We start from the raw sequence: 17,798 nt of genomic DNA on the forward strand, positions 1-17,798 counted from the left end.
GACTGCATGGCGTGCCATTACCTTTCCGTTGGAGCGGTATCTATTGATCTACTCACATTTTGCATGTTTTCGAACTGCTAGGTTGGCAGAAGCTGGGACTATACGTGATAGAGAAAAAAAATAAACAGATCTGAATTCAGCGCAAAAAAAAAAAACCCCTTTATAAGAATGACCTAAATGTATAACTGATGAACAATACTTGTTGGCTTGTGTTATTATCTGCTGCAAACGAAATAGCAAACCACCGCCATTACTAAGGCTCGCACTTAATTCGCTCCTTCTCATGCGGTCATGATTCACGTGCTGCTCTGAGATCATAGGCTTTCAGAAGCAGGTGCAGCCCAATCCCCTGCAAGCAAACAAACACACACACAAACACAAACAAATGGAGAGAGAATGAATGGGAGACTGCGGGAGAAAGAGAGCCCACTTCTCCAACCCAGCCCAGGCGCATTTCTACGCATGCGCTTCGTCTCTGACAGGAGAGGGTGGGGCAATACAAAAGGGAGACTTCGCGCAGGCGCAGTCCCGACTAAGTGTCAGCGCTTTGACACACGGAAGAGGAGGGCAAAGTGATAAAGGAGGCGGGGTGGCCGAAAGGGGAAGAGGCGGGGAAGAAAAAAGAGAGAGCGCGCGTGCCCGGCCTACAGCGAACGCTCTACTGCCGACCAATCACCGCTCTCGGGCTACAATTCCTCCCTCCCTCCCCTCGCGCGCGCACCAGGCCGAGAGGGCGGGGCCGGGCGCCTGCCAGTCATCCCCGCAAGTCAGTCAGTCAGTTTGGCGCTGCCGGCCGGGTGGACTGCTTGTGTCTGTTGGCTGCGGGAGCCCCAATGGCGGCGGTTGAGGCTGAGGTAGAGGCAGGGCCGCTGAGGCGCTGAGGGGAGGAGCGTGAGGAGGAGGCCATGAGCGCGGCCGCCTCCGACGAGCCTGGCGGCTTCTTCCTCTTCCCGAGCGGCACCGGCCAGCAGCACCCGCAGCACCCGCCCAGCGTGGCCATGGGGCCCGGGGAGAGTGCCTTGGCCGCGCTCCTCCCTCAGGCGCCGCCGGGCTCGTCGGGGCTGGCCTCCCCGGCCGGGGGCGCCACTGGCAGCAGCGGTGGTGGGGGCGCCTGCCGGGCGCGCTACCAGCTGCTGCTCTCGGGCCGGGCCCTGGCCGAGCGCTACCGGAGGATTTACACCGCGGCGGCGCTGAGCGAGCGGGACCAGGCCGGGCACCCGGGCAGGTAGGGAGAACAATAACCACCCGGGAGGAGGAGGAGGAGGAGGGCCATGAGAAGGATGCTGCTATTGCTGCTGCTTCTGCTGCTGCGCACACGCCCCGCCAGGAACATCCGGGCGGTTGCAGGTGTCGCTTCCTGCCCCTCCGCCTGACTCACCTGGCGGGAGGAGCCCGGGCTGCATCCTTCACAGAACCGCCCCCCCCCCACTTTCCCAGCATCCAGAGAAGAACGCCTTCTTCCTTCACCCCCCCCCCCCCCCACTGTCTCTTCTGCACTTACTTTTATTGTCCTTTAAAATAAAATCCAGCTCCAATCCACCGGTTTCCATTAAGAATCCGCAGGGACAGTGAAATCATGCTCGGTGCTGTGCTGTTGTGATGAACTTTGCACAATTCAAACTGCTGGCTTTAGAATGTTTCTGGGCACAATTCAAATTGCTGGTTCTCAACCTGTGGGTCCCCAGGTATTTTGGCCTACAACTCCCAAAAATCCCTTCCAGTTTACCAGAGCAATGGTTCTCAACCTGTGGGTCCTCAGGTGTTTTGGCCTACAGCTAGGGCTGTAGTGTGTGTGTGTGTTAGGTGTTTACTCCCCCCCCCCCCGAAAATTTTCAGGCTTAAAAAAATCCTGGTTTACTCATGAATTTTTACTGATTAATCCCATGAGTGTCCATTGAAGTTTATCTGTCTTGAGTTTCCACTGAAGTTTATCAATGGAGCCTAACTTCTAAATTATTTTGCATTATGGAACTACTGTTCATGATTCGCTTAAAAAAAGGCCCTGCCTACAACCTAGAAATCCCAGCCAGTTTACCAGCTGTTAGGATTTCTGGGAGTTGAAGGCCAAAACATCTGGGGACCCACATATTGAGAACCACTGCTCTAGATGTTTCAGGTCCAGCCTATTTGGCTGACCACATCCCCATGTAGAAACCTGCCAGAAACCTCTTGGTCCCTCTTCCATCTCAAGCTCAGTTGGTGGGAACAAGAGAGTGGGCCTTCCTTCTCGGTGGCTGCCCCTCAACCCTGGAACTTCCTGCTCAGGAAAGCCAGAATGCCCCCTCCGTGCTGTTCTTCCAGTGGCAGGCTAAAACCTTCTTATTCAGACAGGCTTTTAAAGGAGAAGGTTTTTAAGAGCAAGTCAGGGGGTGCTATGATTTTTAGCTTTGAATAGGTTTCAATGGATTTTAACTGAATTTTAATACTGCTATGTTCAAATCTGTTTTAATGTTTGCATATTTATATATTTTAAATTATGTGGTCATACTTTTAATTGTAAGCCACTTTGAGTCTCCTTCAAGAGAGATAAACTGGGGTATAAATAATAATAATAATAATATAGTCTATAATGCTCTAAACTGTTCCAACCCAGCTTACCTGTCCGAACGCATCTCCCCCTATGAACCACCTTGGAGTTTAAGATCATCTGGGGAGGCCCTCCTTCGCAGGTGCGACTGGCCGGGCGAGAGACAGGGCCTTCTCAGTGGTGTCCCCTCAGTTGTGGAACTCCCTCCCCAGGGATATTAGATCACCCCCCTCCCTCCTGTCCTTCCGAAAAAGAGTGAAAACATGACTTTGGGATCAAGCCTTCGGAGAGAATAATTGTAGTGCAATACATGGATATGGAATGATGTACAATGACTACAAGAATGGCCCGGATTACGATTGCGGATACTGTGGTTAATAGTGAATGTAATGTTTTTAAATGTCTTAATGTGTTTTACATTGTATTTTGAATTTTTTTTTCTAATTGTACGTTGTTGTAAGGCAGTGGTTCTCAACCTATATGCCCCCCCCCCCCAAGGTGTTTTGGCCTATAACTCCCAGAAATCCCAGCCAGTTTACGAGCTGTTAGGATTTCTGGGAATTGAAGGCCAAAGCATCTGAGGACCCACAGTTTGAGAACCACTGTTCTAAGACATTGAATAGTTGCCTATTGTAAAGCCGCCTTGAATCTCCTTCGGAGTTGAGAAAGGCGGGGTATATATATAGTAAATAAATAAATAAATTTGTCTCTGATGGGCACACGCCTCTATTCAGTCCTATGTAAGTGAGGCCTCATTTACACTGCCATATAAAATCCACATCTGCTTTGAACTGGATTATATGGCAGTGTAGACTCATATTACCCAGTTCAAGCAGATAATGTGGATTATCTGCTTTCATAATTTGGATTATAAGGCGATGTAGAAGGGGCCTGAGAATAAGGATTGGGAGCTTATTGTACTATGAGATTTTACTGTATCTGAGAAGCCAGCTTAATCATGAGTGCATCCAATTAGTAAAAGGTGCCTTGGACATCTCACAGGAACATCTCACGGCCAGGTACTGATAGAGAGCTTATTACTTTCTTAGTTGTCTAGAATAGAAAGTTCTTTCTCTTTCTTTACCTCAGTGGTTCCCAACATGTGGTCCCCAAGAACTAAAACAGGCCGGGCTGTGGCGCAGGCTGGATAGCAAGCCAGCTGCAACAAATCACTCTGACCAAGAAGTCATGAGTTCGAGGCCAGCCTGTGCCTGCGTCTTGTCTCTGTTTCTGTTCTATGTTATGGCATTGAATGTTTGCCTTTATATGTGCAATGTGATCTGCCCTGAGTCCCCTTCGGGGTGAGAAGGGCAGAATATAAATGCTGTAAATAAATAAATAAAATATGGTCCGTAGCCTCACCGCTTCTACAATGTTGCAACGAGAGCGACTGGTCTCACGAAACCTCTTATAGTGCAGAGGCAATGAGGATGTTGGGAGGGGAGAGGCTGGCTATCCATGAAAGGAGGGACAACAAGCCTCCTGACTGTAGCTCCTCCCCTGAGCAAAGCCATTCCATGTGATGCCTGGAAGCGGGGGTGTCTTGGTGTCTTTGTTTTTAGGCCCGTTCCTGGGGTTATTTGGGGTGTTGATTCAAAACATTTCTTTGGATATACCACATCAGCTCTAGATTATTAAATATGGTTTTCTGTGGGTAAGCAGATGGCGACTACTGGATGGCTCAGAAACTAGAGCTGATATGGTCTATCCAATGCAATTTTATGAATCAGCACGTATCTGACTTGTTGGAAGGCCACGATTGGCTGCATCTCCATGAGACCCCAATATGATGGTATATGAAAATGGGTAACCGCATAACAAAGTCATGTTACTTTCAAAGGTCTAGGCATTAGAGTCGCGTTCTTGAAAATAACGTGACTTGATGTGGTCTATCCAATGCAATTTTCTGAATCAGCACCCTAAATAACTAAACTGAATCTAAAGTAGACCAAAAACTGATTCATAACCATTTTGGTAGTAATGTTGGAGAGTGGTCCCTGGTAAAAAAAAAAAAAAAAGGTTGGGAACCACTGCTTTAGAACTTGCACCAATTCCACAGTGTCTTTAATCACTTCCATATTTCCATCATTCATCAACTGCTTTTCTTGAATAACCAAGTCTTAAATTGTTTCTTAAATGCTAAGAGGGAGGGGGCCAATCTAATCTCACTGGGGATCAAGTTCCACAGCCAAGGGTCGACAAGAAGGCTTTGTTGCTTGTCCCCACCAATCACATCTGCGAAGGCAGTGGGACTGAGAGTAGGACCTCCCCAGCAGATTTACTGTTCTAGCTGGGTCATAAAGGGAGTTGTATTCAGACAGGTAAGCTGGATTGGAACCGTTTAGGGATTTATAGGCCAAAGCCAGCGCTTTGAATTCTGCTCGGTAGCAGACTGGCAGCCAGTGGAGCTGACGCAACAGGGGAGTTGTATGCTCCAGTGAGCAATTTGGCTGCCACCTGTTGGACTACTTGAAGCTTCTGAACAGTCTTCACAGGCAATGCCGCGTAGAGTACGTTGCAGTAGTCTATTCGAGATGTAATGGGAGTGTGGGCTACCGTGTTCGAGAATAAATGACAAATAACATATGTTTTCAGCCTATTTGTGAGGCATTTTCACATTTTATCTCCTGAGGTGATAGGTATGAAAGCCAGGACCACTGTAATGGTTTTGTCCAACACACACAAAACATTGGTTAAGAATATGATGCCAAATATGGTTTGTTGCAGAACACTGCACACCTTCCAAAATCTTCCAATGAAAAGGAAGGGGCAGAGAAGGCAAAGCAAAAGCAAGATGCGCAAAACAAAACACACACCCCCTTGTCTCTTCTCCATTTTTATTGTCCACCAGTTTCCAATGAGAATTCGCAGGGACAGTGAGATCATGCTCCCTTGTGGCTGTGCTGTTGTGATTAACTTTGCTTCTGATGGGCACAACGCCTCCTCAGAAGTAAATCCCATTGCATTCAATCCTATATAAGTGAGGCCTCATATACACTGCCATATAAAATCCACATCTGCTTTGAACTGGATTATATGGCAGTGTAGACTCATATTATCCAGTTCAAAGCAGATAATGTAGATTATCTGCTTTCATAATTTGGATTTTAAGGCGGCATAGAAAGGGCCTGAGAATAAGGATTGGGAGCTTATTGTACTATGAGATTTTACTGTATCTGAGATTCCAGCTCAATCGTGAGTGCATCCAATTAGGGAGAGGAGTCTTAGACATCTCACAGGAGTAATAATAATAATAATACATTTTATTTATATTCCGCTCTGTCTCCCTGGAGGGACTCAGAGCAGATTACAGAAGACATATGAGGCAAACATTCAATGCCCTTTACACAACGACATGCAATCATACAGACAGAGGCAAAGATCTTCCCCCTTTTTTCATCTCTGGCGTCTGGAGGAGATGCTCAACTTCTAGCCATGGGGAGGTGCTCTTGTTCCATCCTTCCATGCCTAGGAGCCTGTTATCCATAGATATCTCTGATCTATTGCTGGCATGTTTTTGCATATTTGCATGGGGCAACCTTTTACCTTCCTGCCGAGGCAGTACCTATTGATCTACTCGCATTGCATGTTTTCAAACTGCTAGGTTGGCAGAAGCTTTGAACTGCCAATCTTCCGGTTGACAGATTTCCTGCAGCTAGCAGTTTAACCCGCTGTGCTTCTACGGCCCCGATACACAACCAGGTACTGATAGATAGCTTATTACTTTCTTGGTTGTCTAAAATGGAAAGCTGTTTCTTTCTCTTTACCTGAAGGTAGCTCAGGTATGGATTGCTATATTACTTTGTAAACATGAAAGATAACAAGGCACATTAGAGTTAGCATAATGATGATGATGATTATTATTATTTTAATTTTATTTCTTACCCATCTCCTTATGGCTCGAGGCGGGTCACAGCACAGTCAAAACACATAAACATTGAAAACATTCTATAAACACATATTAAAATGTAGTTCTATAAAAGATACACATTAAAACATATTTCTATAAAATACAGTATTGTTTTTGTTTGCTGAATGTCTTGCGGGTTCCAAGCAGGGTAAGTCAGTATGCAATTTATTTCATGTTTGGCATCAAAATAGTTACACTGTCATCATTCTCCTGGACCTTCCATATGTCAGTGTAATGCATGCAAACTAAGGGGGGAAGAGGACTGGCCTTAATGTTGGATAATTCTTAATTGAAAAAATTACATCTTTGATGTAATTGACGATTTGCCAGAATTCAAACATGATGCCTAAGGCTTTCTCTACAGGTTTTTTTTTTTTTTGGTAGGGATATGTGTCAAATGTTGAAGTAGACTGTGAAACCAGCCTGAATTTTGACAGAGTAGATCAGTTTTGCTGATAAGCGTGGATTGTGTTCAATCCACTGGAGGAAAGAAGTTACTTTATTATCAACCCTCTGTGAGATAGGCACCTGGCAACTAAATGGACAGAAGTGAATATGATATCTGAATTTACAAACATATTGAACTTGTAGGGACGTTTCACTGAAGTATATGCCTGTCTGGGTGGCTGTGAGTTTTTTGGCCTGTCCCATTGTCAGTGGGAAGATGCCATATTTTCAGAGTGGGCAAAAGGGAATGGGCATTCTTCTTTATTACGAGAACATAATTATCTCATTTACAATTATGTTGGTATCGTCACATAACCAGAAAATCTAAAATCACAGTTAAAATATTAGCATATTTCAGTTAAAATGACTGATGGTAATTTTTATTCATTTGACCCCCAGAAAAAGATGAGATAATTGGTGACACTGTTTTCTATTAGGTTGAAGTTGATGGTTTTTAATATAGACTTATAGATATGCGTGTCACTTTTAAAGATCTTATTTATTTTTCTGTTGACAATGGGAGAAGACAGATAAGGAGATACCAAGAGTGCACACAAAGCAAGAAATGTGAGGATGTGTTTAGACTTTGGAAACAAACAGTGAGATGCTGCTCTTTTACATGCAAAGAGTTGATAATTTAGGACGAAATTGAATCCAAGTAGATACTTGACTTTTTATAATCACATTTTGGTTGGGACATTATTTATAAACTATCAGTGGATTATTAAAGAACTCTACATGCTTATTAGCTTATTAAATTTGACCTGTACAGCCTTTGGGTTTCATGACCCACATTCTTTATTTTAAAAATCACAGTTCTATTAAAGATCTGGAAGTAGAAGCTACCAGACCAATTTCTGTCTGTGTTGATGGGTATGTCTAATTGTGTACAGCAATACTACCCAAACAGTGGTCTTCCAGGTGTTTTGGACTTTAGCTTGCATGATCCCTGATAATTGTCCAAGACATCTGAAACATTTTGTAGTTGAAGTTTGAAACACCTCAAGGACCAGAGATTGAGAAACACTGATGCACATGATTGGACTACACATAGTATTAATAATATTCACTTTCTTGGAAATCTGATGTGATACGTTGGAGTTGTTTTGAATATATGCTGATGAGCTAAGTTTTTTTTTCCTTGCAATTGAGAATTATGGAATAAAAATGCTTTTCTTCATGGAATGATCCTTGTGAGAAGATGTGATTTACTCATTTTGTTTTAAACAAAAAATGCCATTTCAGTCCTGTGCCTTTGACAAGTTGTTCACTTTTAGAGAATGAGCTACAAGTACCAGACTTCTCTGTGCCCTTAGATTACTCTTGATTTGCTGAAGCCAAGCTGTTCCAGCAGCTGATATTAGGGAAGGTGAAATTCACAGAATCCCCAAATAATACTAAAGATATTGGAATTACAGATCTGGCATTAAAAGGGGGGGATGGGAATCTAATTCTAATTGACATGGACATCCATTCTTAGTAATTGCACTGCTATGCTTGCTGCTTAAAAGCTTGGACAACCACTTACTCAGAGAAGTGGTTGGTTCCCCCCCCCCCTTTTTTATTTTTGCTAAGAGTTAAGGTACAGTACTTACATTGACCCATAAATAAGTTAACTCAGGTTTTTTGGGTTGATTTTTTTTTACTATTTTAAAGCCTTAAACAATATAGGGTACCTTTTTGATCATATAACTGCACATTTTTAATTTTATTTCCGTTGTTACAGAGTTTGGTATTATCTCACTTTCTTTGCAATAACCAGAGCTCCCCTGCCCCAGCTCACCATTTAGCCATTGCACTTCCTCACTGCCATTCAATGGCTGGTGGAGAAGTGTGTGGTAATTGGAAAGTGTCTGACTATGTCGCTGGAACCTGAGATTTTTGGAGGACCCTGGCAAGTTTAGTGGATTATTTTATTGGTTTGTTTTTGGATGTGGGGACAGATCTTTCTCCTTCTACTTTGCACCAGCCACGGAATGGTGTGTGCATGTGTTCAGAAGCTGAATAATAAATTTGGAGCTGTGATTGACAGAAGAGACATGGCATGGTTCCACTTGTCGAACTTTTATACTATATTCTGTCATACAGGTTCATTATGTGATCTGACATCATTGCTGTAGACATGTGGAATATGCTTCCTGGGAGAGTGGTAGTTTCCTTCTCTGGAGGTTTTTAAACAAAGGCTGGATGGCCATCTATCGGGAGTGCTGTGTGTGTTCCGCCATAGCAGGATTAGATTGGATAACCCTTGTGGTCGCTTCTAACTCTATGAGTCTGTGTTTCATGTTTCCTAGTCTAAATCTAAAATATGAGGAGCAATAGCATTTTTGTAAGCAGTTGGCAAGTATCTGACTTGTTGGAAGGCCACGATTGGCTGCATCTCCATGAGACTCCAATATGATGGTATATGAAAATGGGTAACCGCATAACAAAGTCATGTTACTTTCAAAGGTCTAGACCAGGGGTCCCCAAACTAAGGCCTGGGGGCCGGATGCGGCCCTCCGAGGTCATTTACCTGGCCCCCGCCCTCAGTTTTATAATATAATATATTGTGTATACATATAATATTGATAATAATATTATAATGTAATACAATATAACACTAATAATAATACCATATAATAATATTTATTATATATTCTATATTACATATAATATTACTAATAATATTACAGTATAGTAGTATAGTTCAATATAGTAATATATAATGCTAATATTGTGCTATGCTAATAATATAATATATTGTATGTGCATATAATTTGTAAGCCACTCTGAGTCCCCTTTAGGGTGAGAAGGGTGTGATACAAATGTAGTAAATAAATGCAGTAAATAAATAATAAATAAATTTTAGACTTAGGCTCACACAAAGTCTGAAATGACTTGAAGGCACACAACAACAACAACAACAACCCTAATTAACTTGACTATCTTATTGGCCAGAAGCAGGACCACACTTCCCATTGAAATCCTGATAAATGTATGTTGGTTAAAATTGTTTTTATTTTTAAATATTGTATTGTTCTTTCATTGTTCTTGTTGTTGTTGTTGTTTTTGCACTACAAATAAGACATAAGCAGTGTGCATCGGAATTTGTTTGTATTTTTTTTCAAATGATAATCCGGCCCCTCAACAGTCAGAAGGATTGTGGACCGGCCCTCGGCTTAAAAAGTTTGAGGACCCCTGGTCTAGACAGTAGAGTTACATTCTTGAAAATAATATGGCTTTGTTGCTTCGCTTGGCACAGGCCCAGCGGCATGGCTAAAATTGTCATTTTATATTTTCCTTAACTGCTGGGCAGTAAAATTCCTTGCCATCAATTCAATGACTATGATACTCTAGAATAAGCATCCTCAAACTGCAGCTCTCCAGCTATCTGGGCCTCCTACTCCCAGAAGCCCTAGCCAGCTTGTTCAATGTTCAGGAATTTTGGAAGTTGGAGGCCCAGACAGCTGGAGAGTTGCTGTTTGAGGATCCTTGCTCTAGAACATCATAGTACTGTATTCTGGTTTTTCTGTTTCCATAATAATAGTTTAAGGTTTTTCTAGCATGATTAAAGTTGGATGCTCATGATGATTTGACATAGGAATTGTTAAGTGTAATCCTATTGAAAAATCTGCATATTACTCTTGGGTTGTTAACTCTGAATGTTATCCTCACACCCAGAACAACATTTTATCATGTATTCTATTATTTGTGTAGTGTAAAACTACAAATGCTAACTTGTACAAGCAGTTCCCAAGTTACAAACATCTGACTTATAGTTAAGAACAGGATTGAGACAACAGGAAGTGAGAGAAATATGCCTCTCAGAAGGGAAATTCGCTCCTGAAAAAGTTATCATGGATAAAAGATGTCTCCACTGAAGCTTTCTCACCAATCCTTATTTCCACAACAAGCCATTTTCCCCCCAAAATCCACAGGGACAGAAAATGAGGTGAAATCTTCTGAACTGGCAGCAAAACAAACACTGCAGGGGTATTAACTCTTCCCTGTGGAGTCCCTAGTGGCGCCACAGGTTAAACTGCTGAGCTGCTGACATTGCAGACTGAAAGAACAGCGGTTCGAATCAGGGTGTGGGGTGCGCTCCCACTGTTAGCCCCAGCTTCTGCCAACCTAGCAATTTGAAAACACACAAATGTGAGTAGATCAATAGATACTGCTCTGGCAGGAAGGTAACTGCGCTCCATGCCGGCCATATGACCTTGGAGGTGTCTATGGACAATGTTGGCTCTTAAGCTTAGAAATGGAGATGAGCACCAACCAACAGAGTTGGAAACGAGTAGACTTAATGTTGGGAAACCCTTGTACCTATGCTATCAAAAGTTTGTGTGTGTGTGTGTGTATCTATGGGTGGAATTCCACTTAAAAATTTACCTGGTCCAATTTTCATATAAATTCAACTTAAGAACAAACCTACAGAACCCATCTTATTTGTAACTTGGGAACTGCCTGTGTGTGGAACATTAATATATGTATATTGTGCCAGTGCATAATAGATTTATTTTTAATTTTAAAAATTCTGTGTTAAGATTTTTTAATTTAGATTTTCTTTAGAATAATTTACCAGCAAGCAATTGCAATTTTTTGGTATTTACAATTTTTTTTCCCATCTGTAAGTTAACCTGTATTTTATTCAAAGTATTTTTTTATTTTCCGGCTCCCTCCTGCCTTCCTGCTCTTGCAAAGATGTTTATAATATGTAATAAGGCAACCTTAGTTGGCTGTAATTTGTATACAAGGTTTCTCAACCCTTTTCAGCTGCAAAAGGTTCTTATGGATCCCCAAGAGTTCTAGAGCAGTGGTTCTGAACCTAGGGTCCCCAGATGTTTTTCGCCTATAACTCCCAGAAATCCCAGCCAGTTTACCAGCTGTTAGGATTTCTGGGAGTTGAAGACCAAAAACATCGGGGGACCCCAGATGGGGACCACTGTTCTAGAGAAATGGTTTCTAAACTTTTTCAGTCCTGGAACGCTTCAGAAAACTCTCCCTCCCTGCCAAAGACTAACTATGTCCCTTTTCCCCACGGAACCCTAATTCGGTATCCACAAAATTCTTCCTTCTTTCATCTACTCATATTGCTTGAGTTTGGAAGTAAAGAGAAAACATTTTAAGTATAACTACGAAACTTTATTTTGATACAGGAAAATATTGGATTCACACTTAAAGGAATGAATGAGATTGTTTCATTTTTGTATTTACGATAGTTTTGAAATTGAACTTTATGTTCATCAGCTGAGTACGTATATCTGGGCAGCATCCGACTTCCTCCTAATTTTTTTGCAAATTCCCTACAATGCTTTTGCAGAACCCAAGGGTTCTGTAGAACCCAGTTTAGGAACTGCTGTTCTAGGGCAGAACTTCTTAAAGCATGAGTTGGGACCCATAACTGTATGTTGAAGTCACCTTTCCTATGTATGCGTACCTTTCTCTCCCTTCTCTCCCACTCTCTCCCAGTGCTTTCCGTTCTCTCTTCCACTTGTCTCTCTTCTCTCCTTCCCCTCGCATCTCTCTGCCAACCTTACTCTCTTGTGTGTACATGTGTCTCTCTCACTTCTCTTCCACCCTCCCGCCGTCCTTTATATACTTGGGATTGTGTAAACATTTCTCGGGTAAAAAGGGGTTGCAATTTGAAAAAGCTTAAGAATCTTTCTTCTTGAGAACCTACATCTCGAGCTGCAGTGGGAAGGAAGAAATAATAAAAATGGCCTTTTGACGGTGTCTATATTGTGTGAATATTGTTTGTTTTACAGGCATATTTTAAATGTTCTTTCTATTGGTAATTTAACTATCTACATTCTAGCTGTATCAATTTTATCATTTGTAAGCTGTTTGTAAGGGCTCTGAGAATGGTGGATATAAATAAATAAAAAGTAATAATTTGGCAGGAGCATCTCCTGAGCAGAATTCTGTTCAGTGAATATCTGGATTCAATCCAATATGTGTTCAGTGTTATAAAAGTTGCCTACTAGTACTTTTTAAATGGTAGCTCACTAATGGGGGCTTCAAATTGATTCCATGTAAACTTAATCCATGCTTAAAATGTATTACAATTTTTGAAATGTAGAATTATTAACAGAGATATGATTACTTTGAGGGGAGGGGGGTGGAAAAATTAAGGAAAGATTTTTCTTCTGTTTTCTTTTCCTTCCCAAAGCCTCAAATATTTAATTTCAAGATAAATGCAACATTGTAAAGTAGTAGTTTGTGGCATTGTTGAAATTATTTTGTATACTTATGTTTAAGTTTATAAATATTAGTAAAACAATTGACTGAAAAAACCTGGGTCAATGTATCTGCTTAGCAATGTCAGTATTTTACCTTCACTTATGTCAAAAGAGGGACCCTTTCCTGAGTAGAGTAGCAAAAGGCAAGAGCTTACTTCATTGTGGGAGTACCTAACAAAAGACCTTTTCCACCATGACACTACTTCTGACCTTTTGGAATGCTTTGGTGGCTTTTGGAAGCTTCCCCTCAAAGGAGGGCTGAGATAATAGACATGGATTGGTGCTTCTTTTAGGTTTTTCTGGCATGGATTAAGCTTTTGCCTTTCACCACTTTATTCAGAGAATGGGGTGGTTCGTTTTTTGATAAGATTTTGATATACATAAGATCCAACAGAGGTGACTCAATTCAATTTCATATCACAGCAGTGATCTACAAATACCAATATTTTCTTAATGCAAATTTAATATGCTTTAACACTTCCAACCAACAAAGAAGTAACTGCTAAATGTGCACACTGTGCATGCCACAAGGAAGCATTATATTGACAATAGCAGAAGTAGACAGTGTTTTTCTAAATAAGTGTAGCTATGCCCAATATAATCCTGTGCCAAATGTGGTTTTATGTCTAAATCAGTTTTATATGTTGAAGATAGGACAGCTTTCCATTAGTTAATTTGTACAGGACAGTCTACTTTTGTTCCACCTCATTTTAGCTTCATTATCATCACATTTACTACTTTCCTACAAACATCTATAAAGCAGGTTTGTAAAGTTCAATTTCTCTGAGGATTAATTTTTCCAACTCATGGGGATGGTTCGGGCACTAAGAGCTGATGGTCCGTTCAAGCAGATAGATAACAAAAGATTCCTTAAAAGTTTACCAGTGTTTAACTCTGAATTTTTCTTTCATTTTCTTGAGCAGTGATACAGTAAACAAAAAATACAATGTTTTGCTTGTTTTCATAATAGATTGTGAATTTTTATTTCTAAAATACATTCTGTTCATAAATTGCTCACTTTCCTTAGATCCAGAAATGATAATGGGAGTCAATCACAGCATACGTGTTTTTAAAATCCTATTATAAAACTATGTTTTTAAACAACTTGTTTTCCCATTCACATATATAATGTGTGTGTACAAGGCATACCAGTTCAAATTTGGGGGTCATTATAACTGCAAATGACTCCCACAGAGGTTTGCAAGCAATGTGAACTTTTACTTCAACAGGGATCAACTTTAATGGAAAGTCTTAGGCAAGTATCTTCAGTCTGGAGTGGGCAGACCGGGTTTCTTTCATTTATTTCTTTCATTTATTTTAATTAAACTCTACTAGAGATTAATGTAGAAGGCATACAATGAACAAATTCTGAGCCAACGAATTTTCTCTGAGTACCAAAGCTCATTGGCGCTCATAGTCTTTTCACACACAAACACATCTAATAACTCCAATCTTTTTCTTTTTTTTACCATAGTTTATTGTGGAGGAAGTACATTTCTTCTCATGCCTGCTTTAGATCACCACTGTTCACAGGAAGGGTAATCTTTGTGAGAAGTTAGACCCAGCAGCTTAAAACCTGGCCCAAATAATGACTGACAAACTAGCACTACAGATGTGATCCTGTAACATTAGATGAAACTACAGGGACAGAGCTACATCAGCAAGCATTACCTTTTCAGCAAGGGAATACTCCAGCTGAAGACCTTTTGTGCCAGGGAAGATCAGGGCACTGAGAAACTGAGGTCTGCAGAGCTCATTTGGTCTTTTAGCCCTTTGAAAACAGGCAGCTGGGAAGATCCTACAGCATCCTGTCACAACTGTATTTCTTAGTGAGAGCAGCATTGCATATGTCATTTTCCAGCACCACAATCCATAGTACTTTGGAAACTCAGTTGGAGGTTTCCCTGACTGAAAATGTAGTTTGGGTGTGTGTGTGTGATGCCATTAGCAACTGTAACCATGAATCCCATATTTTATGAGATAGTAAGTTCAATTAATGAGCTTTTAACTAGTGAACCAGATGCCAGCCTACATTTTTAGGACTCTGGATAAAATATAGAAGCTGAAAATTTTTCCAGTACACTGGCAATAGGGTTAGCTAAGAAATATCAGACTTGTTGACAGACTGAAAAGAAACAAACCAGAAGTTCTCTCTGAGCTCTTTTAGATATGTTAATAGCTGCATTTTGGGCTTTAAGAAATACTTTTGCTTTTAACTTACAAGCCAATTTAGGTCCTGTGCAAGGAGAAAGGTGGTACATAAATTAGTAAAAATAAAGTGCTAAAAAAGAGTGGACTTCTTCATTAGTGCATAATGTTGCAATAACGTGGACTTTGTATTGTAATAAAGCTAGCAAGATGGTTTTCACATATCTGGGGCTCTATTTGCACTGCCATAAAATGCAGTAAAACTGCATTCTGAAACTGCATTATATGGCAGTGTAGATGGGACCTGGGACATCAAGAAGAATTTACTCTATTGATACTGGAAAATAGAGGCAGTGACATAGAATAGCAGCAGAAATGTGCTTGCTTGACCTGTTCAGGAGGGTTGCGCATGTTTTTGTATTTAGAAAAGGCTCTGGCTGGTTAGGCCGTTTCGGCCAGCCTTAATGGCACAGGCTCCACTGCCATTCTTTCCCAGCTGTTACAGACCACGTAGCTGCCCAAAACAACTGCTTTCTGTTTCTTTTGGCCACATATGGAGCTTGGAGAGGCAGCTATGCACCTGCACAGGGTTTACCTATGAGCCCTGCTTGTTGAGCCAATCAGAACAGATGGAAGTCATGGTGTGTCTTTTAGCCAAGCTGGGATTCCATTTTTCTGTTGTGAGCAGGCTTGAGAAAGACAGATCGATGATCTAAATTCTCAGTGCAGCTCTGCATGGCTTGGATTGCTTATTGACTCAAATAGCAATAAATAAGCAGTTTACTTTCTACAAACTTAAGGAACTGCCACCAATGATGCCCTTCACACGGGGCAAGCTTCAAATGTGGGATAGAGGATGTATCTTACCATTTCTAAAGCCACCATAAAATGAGGAGGTAATTTATATCTTTTTTTAAGAATGGCTAATGCTCCTTCAGGTGCTGTGGCATCCACTGAAATAAACCTTTAAAAAGGATGCCTCCCTTAACTCAGCTTCATTAAAAGGGTATTGAGGGCAGACAATCCCAGAAAAGATGGCTTCTTAATCCAGGTCTTATTGAAGGATCTAAGGAGAAATGATCCCAGAAAGGATGGGAGGCTTCCTGTCTTTCCATAAGGAAAGATGTGTTGAGCCGGCTTAAAGAAGCTCCCACCCATATGATGAAGGGGAAACCAGGATGGTGTGGGTCACCTCTGGCAACGTGAAATTCAGGCTGAGGAAAGAAGGGAAAGTGGAGGGAGAAATAGCCAAGTCTCCCTTAATACCCGAACCCAGCCAGCTTGAGGCTTGAAGGGAGAAATAGGCAGGTCTTCCTTAAAACCTGAACCCAGCCGGCTTACTGAGGCTTAGGCTTCTCTCCATGTGATGAGGAGGAAGCCTGGTTGGTGCAGGATGTGGGTGGGCACCACCAGCGGTGTGTGTGAAGAGGTCCAAGGAGAAAGGGGAGCATCATAAGTTCCCCATTACTGCCAGTGGGCTGGATCTTCCTGGATTTTTTGGTTGCCAGATCGAACAATGGATTTTTTCCTGAGTGAATTTGGGAGACTCACAAAAAACAGATCTGGAGGTCCACCAAAATCTGGATACTGAAAACAGAATGGGGTTTAACTGAATTGCACACACCTACCTCTCAGGCAGTTGTGGGTGCATAAGTTGTCTGTGTTTCTGTGAAATTTGTTGTTAACAAGTTAATCACAATTTGTGGTAATTGCTCTGGTACACATTGACTATCTCTAATCCAAAATGTTTGGGACCAGAACTCTTTTGGAATTTGTTTTTATTTTTAGAAGATTTTTATTGTGAGTGAGTCTTCTTTTGACGGATTAAGTAAAACAGGAAGGCCAAAGTGGAAGAAGCATTAAAATTGGAGAAAATTTATCACATGGTTTTGTTGCTAGGCAGACTGGTCTGTTTTCTGTAAGGAAGAAGAGAGAAGGTTGTTCGTCAAGTATCACAGCCATTTCTAATCCAACAATTTGCAGATGTTTTCACCTCCTCCCGTCTCCAGGCAATTCTGTTGTTGTCTTTGTATTCAGATTACAAGTTCAATTACAGGTATAGGGAAGGCAAATTGAATACTAAAAAAAAGCACTTTTGAAGGTGCCAGGAACAGTATGTACTGCAAGGATGGATAATGATAGCCTCCATCCATTGTCTGTAAATCCCATGGTTTATTCCAGAAACTAATGGTTTAAATTACAAATTAGCAATAATTCAAGTAATTACATGATTTCAACTTAAATGAACAGTAGAAATGAATATATTTCCTAAATGATGTCATTTAATATTGTTGATTGATTTTATTTATATCCTGTTTTTCTCTTGACATTGGGTCCAGACATAGAGTGTTCCAAGCTTTGTTTGTACATTATACTTTATATTGTAGAGTGCTTTGGACCACAGTGTGTCTTCATTGCTCCTAGTTTATTGTAAAAGATCATGACCTTTTAATTGAAATGCATAATACCTTCTATGAGATGTCTATTTGTATAGTGCTTTTTGGATATGTTTGACCTCAGTTGCAGATTAATACAGTTAATC

At 41.2% G+C, this 17,798-nt stretch overlaps 1 protein-coding gene across 13 annotated transcripts in view; it reads left to right on the forward strand.

Moving 5' to 3' along the window:
- The first annotated feature begins 738 nt into the window (after window positions 1-738).
- The window catches only part of mycbp2 (MYC binding protein 2), a 207,433-nt gene continuing 190,373 nt past the window's right edge, over window positions 739-17,798 (forward strand). For 10 of the 13 annotated variants that reach the window (XM_062975545.1, XM_062975546.1, XM_062975549.1 and 7 more), the window contains exon 1: window positions 739-1,225. In XM_062975545.1, the coding sequence (XP_062831615.1) occupies window positions 906-1,225 (320 nt within the window). In that variant the 5' untranslated portion in view covers window positions 739-905. The remainder of the gene's footprint in view (window positions 1,226-17,798) is intronic. The other 3 variants (XM_062975554.1, XM_062975556.1, XM_062975555.1) reach the window with 1 other exon arrangement.

Source organism: Anolis carolinensis, chromosome 3 (genome assembly GCF_035594765.1).
Source record: "Anolis carolinensis isolate JA03-04 chromosome 3, rAnoCar3.1.pri, whole genome shotgun sequence".
NCBI classification, from domain to species: domain Eukaryota; kingdom Metazoa; phylum Chordata; class Lepidosauria; order Squamata; family Dactyloidae; genus Anolis; species Anolis carolinensis.